Source organism: Cololabis saira, chromosome 8, assembly GCF_033807715.1.
Source record: "Cololabis saira isolate AMF1-May2022 chromosome 8, fColSai1.1, whole genome shotgun sequence".
Taxonomy (NCBI): domain Eukaryota; kingdom Metazoa; phylum Chordata; class Actinopteri; order Beloniformes; family Belonidae; genus Cololabis; species Cololabis saira.
The window spans coordinates 20,865,638-20,887,323 of NC_084594.1; the positions used below are offsets into that span (position 1 = coordinate 20,865,638).

Consider the following 21,686-nt stretch of genomic DNA (forward strand, 5'->3'; position numbering starts at 1 on the left):
AGCAAAACATTCAAAAATCACAGTAACTAGCTGACTCTAAGCATAGGATTGCTTATTCATCAAATTAATACATAAATAAAGCTATCCGACCTATAAAAAAAAAATAACTCAGTCACGTTTTTTATGTCGGCAATTCACCTTTTTGTATTTTATCTCCTTTGACAAATGTATTATTTAGTAGTAGTAGACAACCATAGAGTTGACTCATTAACTAGTGTTTTTTTTTTTTTTTTTGATAATGCATCAAAATATCTATTTTAAAACATTTAAAGCCTAATGTATTTTATTCTATGATTTATCTTTTTCGTGTAGTTTCGACCTAAACGTGTTCTTCACGATTCCACAAAGAGCATTGGCGCGGGTGCAGGAGGTGAACTATCTTGACACTCAAAACATCTTTGATCGTATAAGACAAGCGAGAGAAACCCGAGACTGAAGTCAGAGGAGGTAGTAGACGAGCTCAAACATGGCCTCGAAGTTTTACGGTCTCACTGCTAAACTTTTATCAGGAGAAATGTTTAATTTCTCCTCTCTGAAGGGGAAGGTTGTCCTTATTGAGAATGTTGCATCTCTCTGAGGTACGACCCACAGGGATTACACCCAGATGAATGAGCTCCATGAGCGTTATGCCAACAAGGGGCTTGTGATCCTGGGAGTTCCCTGTAACCAGTTCGGCCATCAGGTGAGCAATCATTTAAATAAATCATTTTTATATTATTTTTATTATTATTGTTATTATTATGATTGTTATTATTATTATCATTAAGTTTTCAGTTTTCCTAGCAGATTCCTAGAAAATTAAATAAAATGCATTCAATTTAAATGCAGAAAAAAAAACTTGTATTAATTTGTATTACCTTATAAGGATCAATGTGGAAAAACGTAAATATTTAAAGATTCAATTTTCAATTTTTTTTTTTTTCAACTTTTCACGTTGGGCTCACGGGTTTTTAGAAACGAGGAAGTTATGGTTGGGGTCCATTTTACAGCAAAAACCATAGGATAGTTTCCTTTTTTCTCTCTTAATTTAAAAAACTGTGAGTTTACAGCGCCAGATAGTGACTGTGATTTGTAACAGCTTAATGATTAAGCCTGAATTATGGTCCTGCGTTAAATCGACGCAGAGCCTACGCGCAACGTACGGTGCGCGTCGCCGCGTACCCTACGCCGTAGGGTCTGCGTTGGTGTAACGCGGAACCATAAATCAGCCTTTAGTGTGTTCACATATTCGGTCAAATGATAGCTGGAAGCCACATGTGGAGGAGGAAGGAGGAAGGAGGAAGTCAGCCTTTGTTGTTAGTTTTTCTCATTCCGATAAGACCAAATCCAACTGAGTAATAATGTTAATGATAAACCTACAGGAAAACTGCAAGAATGAAGAAATCCTGCTGTCTTTGAAGCACGTCCGTCCTGGCAAGGGCTTTGAGCCAAAGTTCCACCTCCTTGAGAAGGTGGACGTGAATGGGAAGGAGGCCCACCCCTTGTTTGTGCTCCTGAAAGATCAACTCCCATTTCCCAGCGATGACCCTTCATCCCTGATGACCGACCCCAAGTTCATCATGTGGAGCCCAGTGAGCAGAACCGACGTGGCCTGGAACTTTGAGAAGTTCCTCATAGGGCCAGACGGAGTGCCTTTCAAACGCTACAGCAGGAGGTTCTTGACCAGTGACATCGATGGAGACATCAAGAAGCTCCTCAGCAAGATCAACTAAAGAGATCCTCAAGTTTAACCATCCTACAGCTCACTTTTGTACCAGCCTTTATCAGCAGTGTGTGTAACCTTTGCTTTGTAAAGGAAACGCCATGCTTTTTCCCTCCATAGTTACTGTAGATGGTGTATGACACTTTGAACAGCACCTGTGCTCTCTTGTATGGTGATGACTGTGTTGTGCTCTTTTACTATGTGAAGACATCTTCTGAAACCAGGTTGTGAGGAAGGTGTCTGATGAAATGTAAAAGGCCTAACGTTTCAGCTACATCAGCTGCATGTAAAGCACAGCTGTGATGATTGATGAGGACCAATAAATCTAAGTTTTCATTCCCATGCCTTTCTGTGAATGAGTCTTGGGGAGGGTTAGCACTTGTAAACAATACTCAGTGGTGGACAGTAACGGAGTAAATTTACTTGAGTACTGTACTTAAGTACATATCCAGAGGATTTGTACTTTACTTGAGTATTAGATTTCTTTGGTACTTATTACTCTTACTTGAATACATTTCCAAGACAAATATTTTTACTTTTACTCGAGTACATTTCTAGGAAGGCTGAAAAGTACTCGTTACTTTCAGGTCTACTCTTCTTTCTTCTTCCCTAAAATCCTATTGGACACAAGCTGTTTTTGTCAAAGGAGGAGACCTATCACAGTGCACGCTCTCCACTGGGATGTACGTAAAGCGGAAATACGTCAAGCCTCCTCAAAACGATACCGCCAAAGTAGCCTGCGTTTGTCAAAGACAGAGCCGCAACAATGGCTACGCCTGCGTCAGGAGAAGAAAGACAATCCGCTGAGTCGTCTGAGTCTGATAATGAGCCGGACTCGGAGCAGGGACTTCACAAAATCCTTGGCCGTATCTTAACTCAATGTTTGAGTTCGACCGAGTAAAAAACGAGGACACAGACAAACCACTGACCATTTATTTTCAAATGTTTATTTGTCTGCCGAAGCAGAACTACCTCTCTGCTTTCAACAACTCAACATCGAATTCTCAGAAACAAGAGTTAAAAGATCCTTAAATTAATTTAGAAAAAATATAGTAATTTACTGATGTGGAAAATAAGAAATGTACTCTTACTCTTACTTTTACTTAAAGTAAATTTAAAAGCATTTACTTTTGGATACTTAAGTACCTTTTAAAAGCAAGTACTTTTCTACTCTTACTCGAGTAATATTTTGACTGAGCTACTTTTACTTTTAACACAGTAAATTTTGACCAGTAGTATTTGTACTACTTACTTAAGTTCTGGGGTCGAGTACTCTGTCCACCTCTGACAATACTTCAGCATGCATCCAGAGTCACAGACGCTCCATAAGGCCTTAAGGTCTAGGAAATGACTGGTTTGCACACAGCTGCAGTGGGAGTGATTACAGCATGCTGCTATCCTTGACCCTGCATCCAACTCCAGACCATAATCCACTTCACAGCAGTCAGCAGGAAGGAGTGATAGTTATGGTTGCATCACCTGAGAGTATCAGCAATTTTACAACACAGGGCATTGTAAAATAAGTGTTTGCCAGGAATGACAGCTTTAGTGTGAAGTTATAAAACACGCAAAGCCACAGCACCATGTTCCAACAGTTCTTCCTGTATTTGTTTTTTAACATATGCAATTATATATTGCAGTCTAAGCATATTTGCAATAAGCAGTTTAAAATGACTCAGCATTTGTGTGGGATTTAAGTACATGTAATTAGTCAAAACAAAACTGAGGCTTCCAGTCTTTATTGCAATGAGTTCATATATTTTTCAGTTAAAAAGAAACTGGATAAATATGCAGACAATAATTTATACACCTATTTAAAATAGTCTGATTATTTACAACTCTGTTATTCGAGTTTCAGTTGCCTTCATGATTTCCTGCATTTGCTGAATGGTGCACTGTCAACAAAGAAACTTTGATTACAGATATGTAAAGCTTTCATAGTTGTAGGAATAAGGGATTGTTTGGGATGTCAACTCTGAAGGACGTATTCATGCCTGAACCAACTGTACAGAAAGTTCACTTAGGCCCAACATACTGACATGCCATTATGCAACAAAGTGCAGAAGTATTGCCACAGAGTTAGACTTATGAGAGCAGATACATAAGCTATTAACTTCCTCTTAGTTTATATAGAGTAGGAAGTTAACAAAATCTATTCCATCCTTAAACAACCACATTACGACACTTTATAACTGGTCTTCCTCCAGTCACTTTGTCGATAAAGACTAAATTCAATGAAAAATAAAGCGACTGTTTCCACATATCACCAGAAATGCTTTTCAGGCAAGTAGAAGCATGTCGTCCAAAATAATAGGATTCTGTGAGAACATTGTCAAAGTTCTTGCTCCTATCGAATTACTCAAGTAGATTGTTCCTCATAATCAGGAGCAAGTTCAAGTTTCACAAATAAAGCACCACATTTAAACTATTTTATTTTGTTTCACTCAGTGTGCTTTGAAGATATCAAATAAAACAGCCATATCAGTACAGAGCTGCATTGATGGACATAACTAGTAATGACAAGCTATTATAGGTGAGCCAGGATTCCAGTCCAGCACCGATCCAACTGTGTGTGAAAGACGCACCGAAACGATCTGAAAGCATATGACAGACCATAACCATACCCGTGTAGTGCGATGGTCTTGCCACACAGATCTGTCACATCTAGATACACCACAATCAGGCAAACTTTAAAGTGCCCCACCCCCCCGATCAGAGACCACTGAGATCATGCTATGCATCAAGCAAAACAAGAGCAAGGCCGAAAAGCTTCAATTTGTCACGTCTGTTAAAAACCTTGAAACAAGACGTTTCCACCATGGTTTAGCTTGTGACACGGATCCAACCCGACAGAAGCTCACACGAGCCCCTCCGTCATGAATCCACTTCACCACAGGTGACATTAAGGTTGAATGTATTTTAAGTGCACATCACACTGTTAAAAATTTGCATTTATCTTAGCAAAGAAACAACATTTGAGATAAATCTAGGCACAAAGCCAGTGTCCTGCTAACTTCTGCTTCATTTCATTATAAATACCACGCTTTGGTTGAAACAACATGTGCATTTGGCTTTTTCTTCTTTTCTTCTTAAATATTTTTGACTTCTTGTGGACAAAAAGCAAAAACAAACAAAATAACATGTTTACCTAAACATTTGAGGGCACTTCTAACATTCTTTTCATTCAGTGAGAGGATTTATAGTCCTCTAAGTTCTTGATTAGTAAACTATAAACAGAAAACAGCAGGCCACCTGCTGCAGGGAGGAATTCTGTCCATTCATTTTCTTACAAGGCTGATGGATCTAGCTGAAAACATACGAGACACAAATCAAATACGATATGGGAAAAGTGGGTTTAATGAGTCTGTGGGATCTTCTGTCACTAAAGAAGCATTGTGTGCGCGTGTCCCAGAGTCTATCTGCCATATGCGTTTCAGAGTGTGTCCCTTTGTTCCAGGGCTCCTCAATTTGTGTCCATGTTGTCGTCCGCTGACTCTGGAGCTGCTCCCAAACAGCCCGAAGGCTGAGGTTTGGACGGACTGTCCTCATCTCTGCGCTGATAGAACAACACGTAGGCTGCTTTAGTCTGTAAGGGTACGACAGGGATATGATTACACAAGGACGCATCAGGCACCAAAGGCAAAGAGTTGAGTAGAGTGAAGATTCACAACTTTAAAACAAATCTCAACCTAAAACTAAAACTCACCACAATCTGGTCTTCTGTGGCAGAAGAAACACTGCTGTCATCGAAGTAATACCACTCTCCATCCACTTTATTCTTTCCATACGCTGTGTCTGTTACACAGAGGAGACCGAGTTAATCTAATATCAGTTTGTTTAGGATTTAGTTTTTTTTTATATTTGAGAATGGAGAAGAATCTGATCACACCAGTTGGCTCATGATATCTCTTTATGTTAATGGTTTTGGCTTTTAACTCGCCAGTCCAGGTAAAACTGAAGAATGAAAGAAAGACTAAAAATAAACTTACAGTGGCCTCCTCCCATTCCTCCATAGTGGTTTGAAACAGCAATGAGATCGTAGATGTATGGGCCGGCTTTGGGATCGCAGACAAACTCCGACATGTTCAGATCCCTGGAAAAGAAGACAAAATCAACTGGTTGAAAAACGGCAAGGGGGACAAGTCGCTAGTAAAAAATAGCGTATGGAGTTTTTTATTTTTAATCTTTAGTAAGCATGACTCGTGTACATTGTATGTCCTTCCCTGTTTCATGTCGTATAGTTAGGAGTAAACCTACTTAATCTTAAGGAAACGTCTCAATTTCAGACATTAAACTGTGCCAAAACTGTGAAAAGGTTCCTTTGAAAAGCCATTTTAAAAAATGGCAGAAGGAACACAGGCTTCGTTGTGTTTGAGATATGATGCAAGTCTTTTGAAACAATGAGAGCATTCCCTTCTCATAAATACAATCAGCACTTCCTCATTCAGGTTTCTGGTTCATGTGCACCGTGATTTTCAGGTTAAAGGTCCCTCAAGTGTAACAGTCCAACCAACATCAGTGTAGAAATATCCTATTTTAAATCACTTCATGTAGTTTTTCATTACTATATTTCATTTAAATGGTGTATAATGCAAGTTTTGACTGTAACAATTAGATATATTTTTTCTTTAATGATCAATACAAGAAAGTAGTGAGTTTTCCATAGCATAATTTTCAACATAAAGTACAACAAAGGCCGATGTTGAGAGACCTGTGCCAACTTTTGAAATAAAACAAATGTATAACTATGTATATGGCTGCATTTACATTATACATCTCACGCGACTCTATTTGAATTATTTCCGTCCCATGTGATTCAAATCAGATAAGACCAACTTAAGGCCTCATTCATATATGGAAATAAATCAGATGTGTGTATTTTCATTTGCCATCTAAAAAGGACACAGCAAAGAATCCATCTGGTAAGGGGCTTATTTCTTTTTTTTATGATTTAATAATGTCCTTTTCACCAGAGTCTTCTGAATATAAAATGAAAGCCTGGAAACTAGACTTGGGAGATGACCTGACAGAGGAACTTTGGAGTAAAGCGTGCTTGAAAGCCCAGTCACAAACGGGGAATACCCGTTTCAAATTACTCCAGTATAACTGGCTTATGAGAACATATATTACTCCAAAAAAAATTAATACGTTTAACGGAGATATACCTGATTTGTGCTATAGATGTGCTACAGAGAAGGGCACTTTGTTCCACTGTCTCTGGTCCTGCCCCAGGTTAATGGAATTTTGGAGGGAGGTGGGACGGGAAATTCAGAAAATACTGGATATCTCCATTGTACCAGAACCCAAACTCTTCCTGCTGGGACTCTATCCAGATGGTCACGCGTACAGGCAGAGTGAGCGGAGGTTTATTGATATTAGTTTACTGCTAGCCAAGAGGGTTATTGCTATGTCTTGGAAGAGTCCACACAAACCAAGCATCAAGAAGTGGTTCCAGGAGATGTCACTGTGCTTACCGGTTGAAAGGATAACATACATCATCAAGGACAAACAAGAAATCTTCGAGGAAGTCTGGGGTTGTTTTATTGACTATATGAAAAATGAGAACCTAAATCATCTAATGGAAGAGCCTGGAGGAGAGTAGTGCCTTTGTCTGTTGTGTTTCGTTTGTGTTTTTTTCTTTTTTTCTCCTTATTTTAATGTTACTGGTCTCGTGTAGCGTTGCTGTTCTGTTTGTTGTGTTATGTTATGTTAAAAAAAAGAAAAACAATAAAAGATATTGTTTACAAAAAAAAAAAAAAAAAGGACAGAACAGATTTCCTCTTTTTACTGTGACTTAAAGGTCCTTGAAATGTGACAGTGGTAAATCATGTAAGGCTGGGTGGACTGGCTGTAGTTGTTCACCTAGGGCTGTGCGATTAATCGATTTTAAATCTAAATCGGATTTATTAATCACAATCGATGTTAAAAAAAGGAAAATTGGAAAATCGATTTTCCTTTTTTGCAGCTGGCTGCATTACAGACAGAGCTCGTCTAGTCATCTTTGTTTGGTCAAGAAAATTGTAAATGTTGTCACTTTACTAAACTCAAGGAGGATTTACAGTATCTTTCAATTGCACTTCATTCCCAGTAGGGAAATTTGTTTGCTATTTTTATTTAAAAATAAAGATAAAATATTTGAAACAATTTATTCCATTGTCTTTTGTAGTTTTACCAAAAAAATCGAAATCGAAATCGAAAATCGGGTTTTCAGAGAAAAAAATCTGGATTTTATTTTTGTCCAAAATCGCCCAGCCCTATGTTCACCATTTCAAAGATGACTACCCGAATGTTTCTGGTCAGTCGCAAAGTCCATCTACCCTGCTATTTGTTTTCTCAGTGTAAATGTGTAAATAGGTCAAGACCAGCAGTGTACATGCAGCCCATGGGAATAGGAATTAGGGAGTAAAATAAGAGTCTCAAAAACTAAACCATTTCAGATAACAGCATTCCACAAAGAGTCCAGGTTGTACCATCTTATCCAGCAGCTAGGATAATAAGCTTGAGCTTTTTTCACATTTAAAGTTTAAAGATAAACTCTCCCATCATACCTGATAGGAAAGTCGACCACTGTGTCCAGCTTGTCTCTCCAACATCGATTGTAGGAGAAACGCTTAAGGTGAACAACAAGAATCCGAGGCAGAGACCACAAGTCAAACTTTTTTGTGGCCTGTTGGTGTTTCTTACATGTTGGACAATACCTACAGAAAAAGATTAGATTAGTTAACAATAACAGCGGAAAACGGAAGTTTTGCCTTCAGAGTGCAATGCTAAAAGATCCTTACCACGGGTCATGTTCTCCCAGAGTCTCCATGGTGGTAAAGAGCTCGATGCATTCCCTCAAAGCCACTGTGGCTTTCTTTTTCTGGGGTTGCAACATGCTCTCGTGCTTCTCATAGGCCTAAATACAATAATTACAAAAATATAAATAGATTGTTTGCATAAAATCTCACAGAATTATCAGAGTATTTTAATTCACTGACCTCTGCTTCCTGTTCATCATAACACAGCTTCTTTGACTCTGTGTCCCAGTCGATGGCCACCGTGGAATGAGCTGCATGGAGGAGACATGGTAGAAGTTTATTAAAGTAGCCTTGAAAAGTTGGACTATCAATGTAACTGTAAGTGTGAATGAAATATTGCCACTGACGATTAAGTTTGAGGACATTTCCATCACAAGGCAGTGGGCTGATGTTGGCTGTTGCATAAAAGTTGACTATGCTGAAAGTGAAAAGCTTTGCTGTGTCTCCTTTGGATCCGTTTTCCAGGTCAGATGACTCTTCTTCTTCTTCAGACAGTCTATTCTCAGGTTCAGGACTCACCTGGTGGTCCATGGCTTCCTCTTCACCTGAACAGACACAATGACATCTTATTTTTCATTTCTCTTTGTGTTTTCCTGCTTCTTTGATCCATGTTTATTTAGTTGGGGAGCGCATTTAATGTTATTTACCTACCATCATCAAGCCCGTTAGCTTCATTGCATGTTCCTGAGTGGTTGCTGCCGTTGCTGGAGCTTGCACTGCAGGAAGCCCCATCTGACAGAGGACTGCCGGCGCCACCAAGACTGGCATTGACACTAGATGATGTGGAACATTCAGGAGCCTGGCTGGAGCTGGATAAGGTAGCAGAGGCCGATGCGGATGCCCTGTTTTCGGTATTAGGGCTCTGTGAGTGTTTTACGTAACGGCTGTATCGCAAAAAAGGGAAAAAAAAGTAAAACAGCTGCCTATAAAATCAGGGAGGAACTCAAGCCGTATGTCATTTGAACTGTAAAAGTAACTTTGTATATTGTCATGCTCACAATCAGTACTTACCCAATCCTGCCCAGGATCTTGTCATATAAATGGTCTGCTGTGAAGTTGTGTCTGGGAACAGTGATGAGTAAAGGCTGACCAAACAGCAAGGCGCTTGTGGAGCTGCCAACTTGCTTGGAGTGGCGCTCCCTGAAATATACAGGAAGGTTCATCCTCTCACTGTTTTCCTCCTCTGCCTCATACCTGCAAAAAGCATTAAGAAAAAATATAAACATTACATTTAACTGAAAACATTTTGGCTAACTTCACGGCTCATCTTGCAGTTCACAAGACTTACACAAAAATGTCATCTTTGTCCATTATCTGGTTTAGACCATCATCCCGTCTATATATTTTATGGAACCGATGATTGTAAACATCTGCCACCACCATCTAGAAAAATGAAAGAGATATAAACTTAGTATAAAGCCTATTCAGTTAAAATCAAGGCAAATATCATGTAAAGGCAAGGGGGACAGGGGACTAATGGTGTAAAATAATTCAAATATTAACATTTTCTGGAGGGATTCCGCAGAGTTTGGACAAGGCGCTGCACAGGTCTGACACAGTACCCATTTTGGGGACCACAGCCCGACACTGCAAAATGGAGACAAACAATGATATCATCAGTGTGCTTCCTTAAATAAACGTTGATCTCTTTACTCAGATTCATCAACACAAAACAGTTACTGGCTGTACAACTGGAGCTGTACTTTGACTGACCTGGGTGGGTCTTGACTGAGGGTCTGACCTCACCAAGAAAACCTCCATGGTCCGGTCCTTCTTCATGGGCAGAGGCAGTGTGAGGTAGCAGAACGGGTCAAAGGTTACAGACACCTTAGCGCATTCTGGACACACCAATGTGGATTTGAAGAGGCCGTGGAAAATATCAACTATAATCGAGTCATTGCGCAAGCGATGGTTCGTCCAAGCTTCCTTGGCCACAATCTATGACACAACAACCAGTGGAGAATGCATTTCATTAGATACAGTAGGTTTTTATGAACTGAAAAACAGCAAAGCAGAAGCTTATTCTTTCAGGGGGAAAAAACCAACAACATAAACATACAAGCTACAGAGACTGAACCTTTTGATTATATGTACCCCGTTTTAACCAGTACAACACTTTGGTCAACCATAGTTGTTTTTAAATGTGTTATATACCGGTAAATGTGTTACATAAATAAACAATGACTTCACTTTTGGGTCAAAACTCTTTAGAGATTATAAAACTGGAAAAAATAAGATGCACGTTGAATGGGTGTACAGACAAATTCTACGCTACATGGGCCCCTTTTTTCTCTTATATTAAGAAGCTTGATTTCCCTGCGGTTCCATAGTAATGTTGTTTCTCCTAGTTGTGTGCGGATATTTTTATTTTTTATATTTAGTATCTTATTTTTTTTTTACTTACATATGTATATGTTTTACTTGTTTTCACGAGGATTCCACTGTATTATCTGGTCGAACTGTAGGTGTATTAGTCAAGGCGTATTGTTGATGTTTCTTTTTTTGTTTGTGTGTGTGTGTTTTCTTGTTTTTTTTAGGACTGTTTTTGTTAATGTCCTTTACTTTAGCATTATAATCTATTTGTATGTTTATACTGTTAATGTTTGTTGTGCCAAAAATTCAAATAAAAAAAAAGATTTAAAAAAAAAAACTCTTTAGAGAAATGTCCAGTTTAAAACCCCAATGATCCAATTTACATACATGAGCCTTACCTCATCTGGTCGACCCTCTGCATCCTTCAGAGCCAGGTATGGCTTCTTTTTGACACGGTTCAGATCTTCATGAAGGCCGTCTAGCAGAAAGGCCAACAACTCCTGCGAGTCCTGCTGCTGATAACCAGAAAACTGGGGTGCAAAACGTCCAACCTGTGTCTGGAGGTATGAAAGGAAACGTTACTGCATTGATACATTTTTAATACAAGTTAATTATCTTCAGGTAACTTTGAAAAAACACAACTCACTTTGAACGAACGTGGGGCCACATAGCTGCTGCGGCTCAGCCACATTTGCTTGACTAAATCTGCGTATGCCTCAGCTATTTCACCCCTCATTCCCAATGGATTCTCACGGTTAATCTCAGCCTCATACTGGTCATTGAGGAAGTACTCTGTAAGTGGAGAAGCATTGCTCAGGCACTGGAGGAAGATAGACAAAGACACACAAAAAAGGTATATGAACATATTATCCAAGTAATCTAGTAACTCACTCAGTCTGCAATGAAACTGTGAATTAAATAAAGGTTTTATTTATTTATTTTTATTTTTTTCACCTGGAGAGCAGAGTTCATGAAGCATGTATTTCCCAAATTACTAAGACCACACAAGCCAGGCTGCGACTGTGACTCTCGATAGTTGTAGGAGGAGCTATACGAGTTGTAGCCCCCATATCTGTTAGGAATAGATATGACACTGTTGACACCCTCAAACACAGTGTAGTGTATAACAAGCGTCTATTACAGGGTATTCAAATAGGATTAATAGACAACATCAGTTCAACAAAACTTTACTTCTGAATAACATGTCAACAAGTTTCTAAGCAAAGCTACCAACACTACACTCATTTTTCTTCAGCAAACTGATACTATCATGCATGCAAATATGGCATTTTATCTTTGCAGAAGGCCAATACTGGTATAGTGGTGAATTCAGTTTCATCACTGGTTTATTTAATAAGTCATTGTAATTAAATGAACACTCCATGAAACATGAAAATTCAATAAAAGTTGCTTCAAATTTGATAAAATAAAGTCAATAGAAAATTCAAATAAATACTTTCTGTTAGATAGCATTAAAGATGGATTATTACTATTACTTTAAGTGTTAAACTACTCTTTGAAGTTATTACTCAAAGCAAAGCTTTTTGAATAATTTCACTGAGCTATCACAAAAATTGGTCATTGTTTCTGCAGTTATTTAATTCAGTTTAGATCATCAGTGTCTGGGCATGAATATCCTGGTAGCATTACTGCCTTAAGAAATAGTAAACAGTGTTCAGGCTTTACAAAACATATCCATACCGATGAATAATGTGACAATTATTTTTATAGAAGCTACTGAGACCAATTATTCAGATGCCAGTTTAAATGTTTAAATAAGATGGCTAACCAGACCTGCAAAACAAAACAAAAAATAAAAACCAACGAGGGGAAAAAAAGGAAAAAGCTTGTTGGGTAACCATTAATCAAAACAGAGTCTTGAGCAAACACAGTGATCACATGATTTACAAATGATTTTTTTCAAAAGGAAATGCAAGCTTGTTGCTCAATATTTGATATAATTTCACTTGTTTCAATTTAACCACTGTAATGGTACGTATCTGGAAACTGGGCAGTTTCAGATTGGTTACCTAATGCACTATTAGTCTGAGCAGCATACACTATGCATCTGAAACAAAAATATACAAACAAAAAAGAAGAAAATTAAGATGAAATGAATCAGAAAAGATCCTTGCCTGTTGCTAGAAGAGGTGCTGTTGTTAAGTGCGTATCCAGTGCTACAGCTATTTTCTCCATTGGTCAATGATGAAGATACACTGACTGATGAGTTTGAAGAAAGTTTTGGGGAGGTAGTGAAATTCCTTGATGGGGTGGCACTGGTTCTATTCAACAAAGGGAAGAGCATTTTTCAGAAGAAAAAAAACCTGCTTACAATTGATCTTAAATTTTCAATCTTCTACATGCTTTTCTATACATGTAGCTGAATGCTACAAGGATTATAGCACTGGACCAAAATTTGAAAAAAGAAAAGAAAAATCCACAACAATTAAATAAAGATGACAAGTTTGCTTACTTGGGATGGGACGCTTGTCTGGGCCACGTGCCATCTTCATTTTTGCGTTCAATCACAAGCACCTGCAGGGGAACATATCAAGTTTGCTAAACTGATCTTCGTGTGAGTGCTGTCAAACGCCATCAAGCATAAGCAGCTAAAGTTAGCTTTAGTCAACTGCACTTTAATGAGTGACACTGAAGTATCAGATCATTTTTTAAAGTGAGGAAAATAATAGTTTTGTCTCCATTTACCAATTATAAGTCAACACACTTAAGTAAGGACCAACATGTGAAGTGTCTGAATAATCTTTAAACAAAACAATGCAACGCAACGCAACACACACACACGCACGCACGCACGCACGCACGCACGCACGCACGCACGCACGCACGCACGCACGCACGCACGCACGCACGCACGCACGCGCGCGCGCGCGCATGCGCACACTTTTCAATACATTTTAAAAGCTTCTGCTTCACCCCTGTCATTGGTGCAGTTAGATGATTTTCCATATCATGGTTTATATCATAGTTATATTATATTTATGACAGAGCTTACATCTGGTATTAAACAAGTTATTTTTGTAAAAATGATATATATTTATACAAATTAATGTATAGTATAAAAAGTAAAACAGACATATCATTTATGTTTAGTTGTGGAAATTAAATAAGTTTATACTTCCTCCCACTCCTTTTCGAACATGTAACTGAAATATGTGTTTTGATGTTGGGTTTTTTTCTTTATGTGGTGGAATGCCCATCTGTATTTGTTTTCTTATCTTTTTTCTTGTTTTTTATACATGTTCGAAATAAACAAAACGAACGAACATATGGCTCGCCATGTTTGTATGGCTTGCTTCAGTTGCAATTCTGGCATAGCATGAACATTTCATGAACCATTAAATGACTTATAAAACACCTATAAAAGGTTTATTTATCACTTATATTGTGATTTATGCTTCTACACTGAACCAATGACGTATCACCATTGCAGCTAGGGCCCCCCATTCCATGCTGTAATCTCCAGTGTAGCCTGATGTGCACCAGAAACATAACTATTCCTTGGTTTGATACAGACTGTGGATCAACTGGGAAGCCAGAAATGCTCCCATACTGGAGACCTAAAAGCTCCTCAAGCTCCTACTGCTCTGTGTGTTTGCCATCTCAAATGTTCACCATCCAAATTGCGGCGCAAAAAGTTTTGTTTGTTTCCTTTTTTCTAGCCAGAAATATCAAACCACAGTTAAGTTAACGTGACCCAGACGGGGGAGTGTTCTGGACAGACTACAGATCATCCCTGGTGCAGTGAGTAGTTGCAGCAAGTACAGGTACGTTACTAGGCTATAATGTTGTTGTTCATCAGTACCCTCCAAGTAAAATGAATAACTCAAGCTCTCACTACCTGTCCCTGGAAAAGACCGGCATCCTGTACAGTGCTTTCTGGCTTGTTCAGTTGCTCATAGGTATTGCTCATGTATTTGTTCCAGAGTCTGGTCTCCTTCTCTGAGGGGATATCGAACAATGTCCGCATCTCCTTTTCTATCGTTTCTGGAAACATGGAAAACAAATTTGATAAACAAACAAGAACAGAAATTTTCAGATAAGACATCATTTGAATAGTTGTATTTGACTGATATGGAAATGATACACTTCATACCTATAGTGTCAGCTTTACTGAAATGACGTGTGACAACATTTTCCATGTTGTTATTCTCACACAAGTTAAGCTCAAGCAGATAGACCTCCACTTTACAGTGCTTAACAAACATACCATGTTCAACCACCTAGACAACAGAGACAACATTAGTGAGCACAGTCTACACCTTGTGGTAGATGTCCGTAATAAAAACTAGGGCTGGGCGATATATCGAGATTTTAATATATATCGATATATTTTCAAACACGATATGGTACGAGACAATATCTTGTATATCGATTTAAAAAAGTTTTTTTTTTTTTTTTTTTTACATTTTTTTTTTTTAATGATTTTGATATAGCTTATTTTGTGACACATTGACTTGAATGTTTTATTTGAGATTTGCACAAATGTTTTGTTATTTGCACAACTGTCAACCTCAGTGGAAAAGTCTGCCTGTTACTGTCTACATTGTATTAATTACAGTGTATTTTAATTTAATTGTTATGCAGGAAAGGAATATTTGTTTTATTTTATTCAAGAAGCATTTTTATTCTATATATGCAGGCAGTTTGTTTTTATTTCATTTGTTTTATACATTTTGATATTGTGCAGACCTCTGTTAACAAAGGTACCTGTGTGACATTTGGCACGAGGCTTTGTATTAAAACTGACTGTTTTTTTAAGGGTTTGCCTCAGAAAAAAAAGAAAGCTAACAGAGATGCTATGCTAGCAGCTTTGGGGGAAACCCCAATTAAGGCACAGAAAAAATATTGAGATATATATCGAGTATCGCCATTTAGCTAGAAAATATCGAGATATGACTTTTGGTCCATATCGCCCAGCCCTAATAAAAACATATGCATTCATACAAAAATAAAGACATTTTCAATAACATTACCTTCCTGACGATGGGCCTCTGGCCCTCAAGGCCACCGTACCAGCTGACAAGCTTATCCCATGCCTCAGTGGGTACAAGAACATAGTCCAGCTCATCTATAAGGTGCTCTTTCAGGGCCTGAGTCTCCTGGTCTTTAAAAGAAAAAGGAACTAATGAGCACATACAGATTTTTTTTTTTTTTTGCTTGTTCTTTAAAAAAATATTGTTTACCTGAGAACAGCCCAGAGTTATCAATTGGTCCCGGATAAAGGCTTCGTTCACCAATGCTGTACATATCCCAGCTGTCATACCCCACATACTTTTTCCACTGTTTGAACCACCGACTGTCTATTAAATACCTAAAAGAAGTTAACAGATAGTGGAAAATATATCATCATGGAAAAAAATAAACATTTTTTTTGTAATATCTTACACATGTTTTGTTTTATGCTCATCTGGGGAATACTGAAGAGATTAAAAGCTGTATGTGAGTAAGACACACTGAACTCAGCCCTATACCATACCAGAACATTATACAACACCAAACTGCCTTGGCATCTGCAGATATAGTAAGGACAAATCAGTTTGACTTAATCTGGTCTCATGAATCTCCTTTAGCTAAGAGGCTTGCATTGACATGGTAGCAAGCATTCACAGTCTAATTTGCAGAGTTGGATCATGGAAGTCCATTTTTATGTCACTACGTTTATGTGTAATGTAACGGCCTCCTCCCAAGGCATGGAACATTGCCAATGTGTTTGTGGAAAGAGTTTCACTTCAGGGACCATCAGGAAACAACACCCCGGCAGAAATTTTTGACAGAAATTGATTATAAAAGGGTAGGCGTAATAAGATAAGCTTCAGCCTACACCTTTTCGGTCTTGTTTTGTTTATATATTTTGGTCTAATGCAATATTAGCATTAACTTCATGTTTATTTGTTGTTTTCTTTTCTTTCATTTCTTATGTATTTGAATTCTTAATTTGGAAATGATGGAAATAAACAAACACCCAACATCTGACTAATCTATAGCAAATTACTATATCAAGACATGAGATGTGTACCTGGCAAATAGTAAAATAATCATCTTCTATGGGCTGAAAAGTCTTATTTTTAAGTAAAGCAAGGGAAACTCTGAAAAATATAACTGTATATACTGTACTTATTATTTATTGACTAATGTTACTGCATATCAATACATTTGCTGTACAATAGCAACGCTGGGATCAGCCTAAAGAAACTATTAGTAAAAAGATGAATAGAAGTCCCCTCATTAAAGTTGCATGTCACTACAAGCAGCTAATGTTAGGCAGCCTATTGGCTGGTCAAAAACATGTTGATGATTCAACAGCAAGAGGAAGCAGCCCTCTGAACCGGGCCTAAGTTATTCTGACACTTTATTTGCTACTACATTGGCTCGCTTATTAGATATTATATAGATTATTTTATATATATATATATATATATATATATATATATATATATATATATATATATATATATCTTATTAGATAGATTTCTTTCTGTTTTACTACAGCTGTAGCCTACAGTCATGGCCTTTGAGGCACAAATATGTTTTCAAGTTTTCTACAGACTTTCTGTTTTCACTTTTGTTATTGCACTAAAAACACTACACTATTACAGAATGGATGTTCTGCTTCTTTCTATTGTTTTATATGAATTTATACAATTTTAAGTTAGGACAGCAGTACAGGTTTCTGTTTAGAAAGATACTTATTTTATTCAGTTCATTTTGTTACTTTGTATTAGAGTGAATTGCTGGATAATAATCTGTTTCCCATGTGTTCATGGCATTCAAAAATATACATCTAATTCAATTCAGCTTCGAGTCAAATAGTTAAAAAATCGTTTCACTCACAAAAAAAGGGTCTAAAAAGATTCCCCACGCCAGGAAGGGTGAAAGCAACCGGGCTGGCCGGCCCTGCCGATGAGGTTATTATTTATTTTACAGGGAGTTGGCAAACCCTACTCGCTTTGCCCATCATCTTTTAAAAACTGCCGTAAATGCCCGATTGTTTTACAAAGAGCATTTGGATGGTTGCATGTTAGGGGATACACCTGGATTTATAACGCCCCAAATAGTTGTGATCGGATGTGAATTGTGGAGATTAGCACCTAGCGTGCTAAGCGGGTGAACGGCAGTTCCCGTTCACTCCAACAGCGATTAGCTTTAGCTGGCTAGCACTTCCTGTAGCTCGGCGGCTAACAGGGGAACGTCAGACGCCGCTGATCGCTTACCATTCGTCACCTTTTCTCAGAGTTGATTTCAGGAGCGACCCAATGGTTTGTTTTTGACTTTCGCTTGAAGCGGTAGGCATTTGAGCGGCAACCGGCTCCGAGTCCCCGTCAGCCGCGTTGCCCGACTCGGGTCCGCCTCCCTCAGCCATCATGCAGCCAGTGTACCGGTGTCGTGAACGCGCTCGGCCCAACAGGGACGAGCGTGGTGCCTTCACGGTCAGGTTTCCTCTGCGGTTCCTGAACGCACCACGAAACGGTCCCTTGTTAATTTTACATCGTGTTGTCGTTACCATTTTTTAAGAAGAAGGAAGAGTATTAGGGCCAAGCAGGAGAAAAATAATATCTTAGAGGAGGAAGATTTTTTTTCATTATGCACTTCGAGAAAAAAGTCGAAATGTCGAGATTAATGTTGAAGTACAATTTCGAGAAAAAAGTCGAAATGTCGAGAAAAAAGTCAAAATGTCGTGAATAAAGTCGAAATTTCAAGAATAAAGTCGAAATTTCGAGAATAAAGTCGAAATTTCAAGAATAAAGTCGAAATTTCGAGATTAATATTGAAATAAAATGTCAAGAATAAAGTCGAAATTTGGTGAATAAAGTCGAAATTTCGAGAATAAAGTCGAAATTTCGTGAATAAAGTCGAAATAGTACTTCACCATTATTCTTGACATTTCAACTTTTTTCTCAACATTTCGACTTTTTTCCTCAAAGTGCATAATGAAAAGAAAAATCTTCCTCCTCTAAAATATAATTTAAATTTTTTCCTGCCTGGCCCTAATACTGTTCCGTAATTTTTCATCCATGTTGGTAAATTCACTTGGTTTTTATTAGATGTAATTTTGTCTTATTTTTTTATTTAAATGTCCATATGTTAATTAAAAAAAGAAAAGAAAAGTAAGCCTAGAGTTCTTTTTTAATTTGATATATAAATAAATCTGGCCTAACTGACAGACTATCGATAAAGGGAGAAATACGTTTTAATACAGTTTAGGTCTGCTCCAACTGTCAGCTCCTTTAAATCAGGGTTAAAAACATTACTGTTTACTCAAGCGTACTCCTAAATTAAACTGACCTGCTGTATTCTACTGCCCTTATTTTTAACAGCTTGTGCTTTTTATTATTTTACTTCTTTTCTTATCATCGTATTCTTAATTTTTTCAATCTTATTTGTTATTTACTGTCTAATTATGTCTTGCTGCTTTTAATGTCAATGTAAAGCACTTTGAATTACCTTGTGTTGAATTGTGCTATATAAATAAATTTGCCTTGCCTTGCCTAGAACTTTAGATATTAAGGTTCATGCGTGCAAATATGTATTAAGGGGTGGTGGGTGAAATCCATTTTTTCAATTAAAATAACAAAAATAAATTAAAGCTGCAAGCAGCGATGAATGGGCCCTCGCGCGTGCAATTTTCACCAATAAAGGTCAAGGACTCAAAACCGAGTCCGATGACACCACCCACGACTCTCTATGTCAAACCATTCAAAAGTTATGGCAGAAAATAGGAACTATCAAATATCGACCAATCAGAAGAAGGGGCGGGGCAATTCAATGTTTGCACTTTTGGGGCTTTGAATAAGTTATGTTAGATTTATGAAGATTGTTCTGCATAAACCAAATGATGCCCTAAGACACTTTTGCTTTGGTTTATGCATGAAACTTGAAGGGGACCTATTTGGCAAATAATACCTGTTTTAAACAGGCCTTGAATGTCTTAAAAACAAGCTTTTGATTGTTTTCGCTAAATAAATTAGAAATTCAGCCTCTGAGCCATGTCTTTGGGCCAATCCCAATGTTCACCCTACTTTCTACCACTAGCCCTCACCCACTACCACTTCACCCTAAAAATAGGTAGGGCCCTTGTAATCTTCCCTAGGGATTGGGACACCACTTGCTACGCCACTGCGTGGTTTACGTTCGGGTATGTAAGCGACTGCGTAGTTACGTTTGCACATACGTCACACCATATCAGGAAGCCGAGAGCTAGAAGCTGTTTTAATTTCCGCTGTAGCGCTGTTAATATGCCACTTTATTAAGTTTTAATATTTTTTCAGGCGTAAAAGTAACCATCAAGATCCCCAACCTGGGCTCAGTTTATCCAAATAATGCCTGTTAAGAAATTTGCTCCGATGTTTTCGGGGGATGAGAAGAGCCGCCGGCGAATTATGGTTCCTCGTTAAATCGACGCAGAACCTACGTAGGCTCTGCGTTGGTGTAACGCGGAACCATAAATCAGCCTTTATTCTGGCGAGATCTGAAGATACAACGCAACAACGAGCAAGCGAGTGATTATGTACATTCACTGAGTGAATATTATGAAAGTAAAATAAATATTTCTACCTAGAAATGTAATCAAAACGCATTTTTATGCAGAAACTAATTCAAAATAATTATTTTATTCACAAAAAATTAGAAATGTCCGCCATGTTTTTTTGTTTGATTCAGTCTGCAAATGATGACGTAAAGCATTCTGGGAAATTTTCTCTAGCCCTCCATCGCGAAGTCAGCATCTGAAATCCCTAGCTTTTAAGGGCTAGATTCATACTCCCTAGCCCTCGATATGCCCACTAGCCCTAAATGCAAAGAGGAATTGGGACACCACTACCCTCACGGGAACGCGCAAAATTTAGGGGTAGGGCTGAAAAGTAGGGCTAGGGGGTGTATTGGGACTGGCCCTTTATCTTCCCATTCTCTAACCTCATTATCTATGCGGGATTCTGAGTGGGCGGGGAGGCTATGATAATGAGGCACTGTGCTGATTGGCTGCCTGAATGACGCGATACACCGCTACGGAAAAATGGCGGAAGCTCCGGCCGGCCGGAGCCCAACCTATGTAAATCGCATTTTCGTTACGTAACAAAAGGGAGCAGAATCTGAACGGCTCGTAGAAGCCACCACATCCGGGCGGCTGTACAGACACTGCAGAATTTGGTTGCTTTCCTCCTTCTCTGAGTTGGCAGGCTGAAGGGAGACCACTTTATATATGTTAAAGCAAGAGAAAACGTGTTTTTCATAATAGGTTCCCTTTAAGTTGCAACATGATACAGGTGTGTACTGATTTTCGTGCCTGTACGTCAAACCGTATTGTGGGGCTTGAGGCACGAAGTTTTCTAGGGGGCGCTGTTGAGCCATTAGGCCACGCCCATTAATGCAACCATGAAATATAAAATTTTTCACCAGGCTTGGCTTGCGTGCAAAATTTGGTGACTTTTGGGGCACGTTTAGGGGGGCAAAAAGGCCCTCATTTCGTCAGAAGAAAAACGAGGATAAAAACAATTCCTACAGATACAATAGGGCCTTCGCACTGTCAGTGCTCTGGCCCTAATAAAGGTTGCACAAATCAAAGAAAGAAATGTAGATATAGACACTAATACCACTAAACTGCAAATGCTTATTTGTAGTTTTCATAAAACCCTGTTATGATTTTGCAAAGCAGCCATTGTTTTCAATGGTGCGTGAGGATATCTGATGGGAATAGTACTTTGAAAATGTTGCTTTCACTCAAAATCAGAACTTCATAGTAACAGTAATGCTGTTAAAACTAAATTAAATTTGAATTATTTGAAAAAATAACCTTAATGCAACTTAAACTTAAGCGCCACAAGTTACATTTGGTCCACATTTGTTTAAGGTCTTAA

The 21,686-nt window shown here is 38.3% G+C and overlaps 2 protein-coding genes across 3 annotated transcripts; one reads left to right on the plus strand and one right to left on the minus strand.

Annotated features, from left to right (window-relative positions):
• The first annotated feature begins 415 nt into the window (after positions 1-415).
• Positions 416-2,042, plus strand: gpx1b (glutathione peroxidase 1b). Its single transcript, XM_061727120.1, has 2 exons — positions 416-682; positions 1,362-2,042. Exons 1-2 carry the CDS (start codon positions 467-469, stop codon positions 1,710-1,712), a joined length of 567 nt encoding a protein of 188 aa, XP_061583104.1. The 5' UTR covers positions 416-466; the 3' UTR covers positions 1,713-2,042.
• Positions 2,043-5,036: 2,994 nt separating this feature from the next.
• Positions 5,037-18,234, minus strand: usp4 (ubiquitin specific peptidase 4 (proto-oncogene)). 2 transcript variants are annotated; one of them, XM_061727118.1, is made up of 22 exons: positions 18,048-18,234; positions 16,020-16,147; positions 15,810-15,940; positions 14,930-15,056; positions 14,675-14,820; positions 13,289-13,350; positions 12,951-13,097; positions 11,770-11,887; positions 11,462-11,635; positions 11,214-11,372; positions 10,216-10,440; positions 10,006-10,089; positions 9,791-9,885; positions 9,514-9,696; positions 9,154-9,386; positions 8,850-9,047; positions 8,683-8,753; positions 8,485-8,600; positions 8,251-8,400; positions 5,692-5,795; positions 5,409-5,497; positions 5,037-5,288 (listed from the first exon to the last, which is right to left on the minus strand). In XM_061727118.1, exons 1-22 carry the CDS (start codon positions 18,197-18,199, stop codon positions 5,166-5,168), a joined length of 3,015 nt encoding a protein of 1,004 aa, XP_061583102.1. In that variant the 5' UTR covers positions 18,200-18,234; the 3' UTR covers positions 5,037-5,165. The 2 variants fall into 2 exon arrangements, with proteins under 2 accessions (XP_061583102.1, XP_061583103.1); XM_061727119.1 differs by having other exon boundaries at positions 18,058-18,195.
• Positions 18,235-21,686: the final 3,452 nt, after the last annotated feature.

What these genes read in the sequence shown, in the direction of transcription:
- usp4 (XM_061727118.1), bottom strand. Translation starts at nt 18,199, where the DNA reads ATGATGGCTGAGGGAGGCGGACCCGAGTCGGGCAACGCGGCTGACGGG. An exon ending in CTGAGAAAAGGTGACGAATG is followed by an intron (nt 16,148 to 18,047) that starts GTAAGCGATCAG and finishes AACTTCTTTTAG; the next exon opens with GTATTTAATAGACAGTCGGT. An exon ending in AGGAATGGGAGGAGGCCACT is followed by an intron (nt 5,498 to 5,691) that starts GTAAGTTTATTT and finishes TCTGTGTAACAG; the next exon opens with ACACAGCGTATGGAAAGAAT.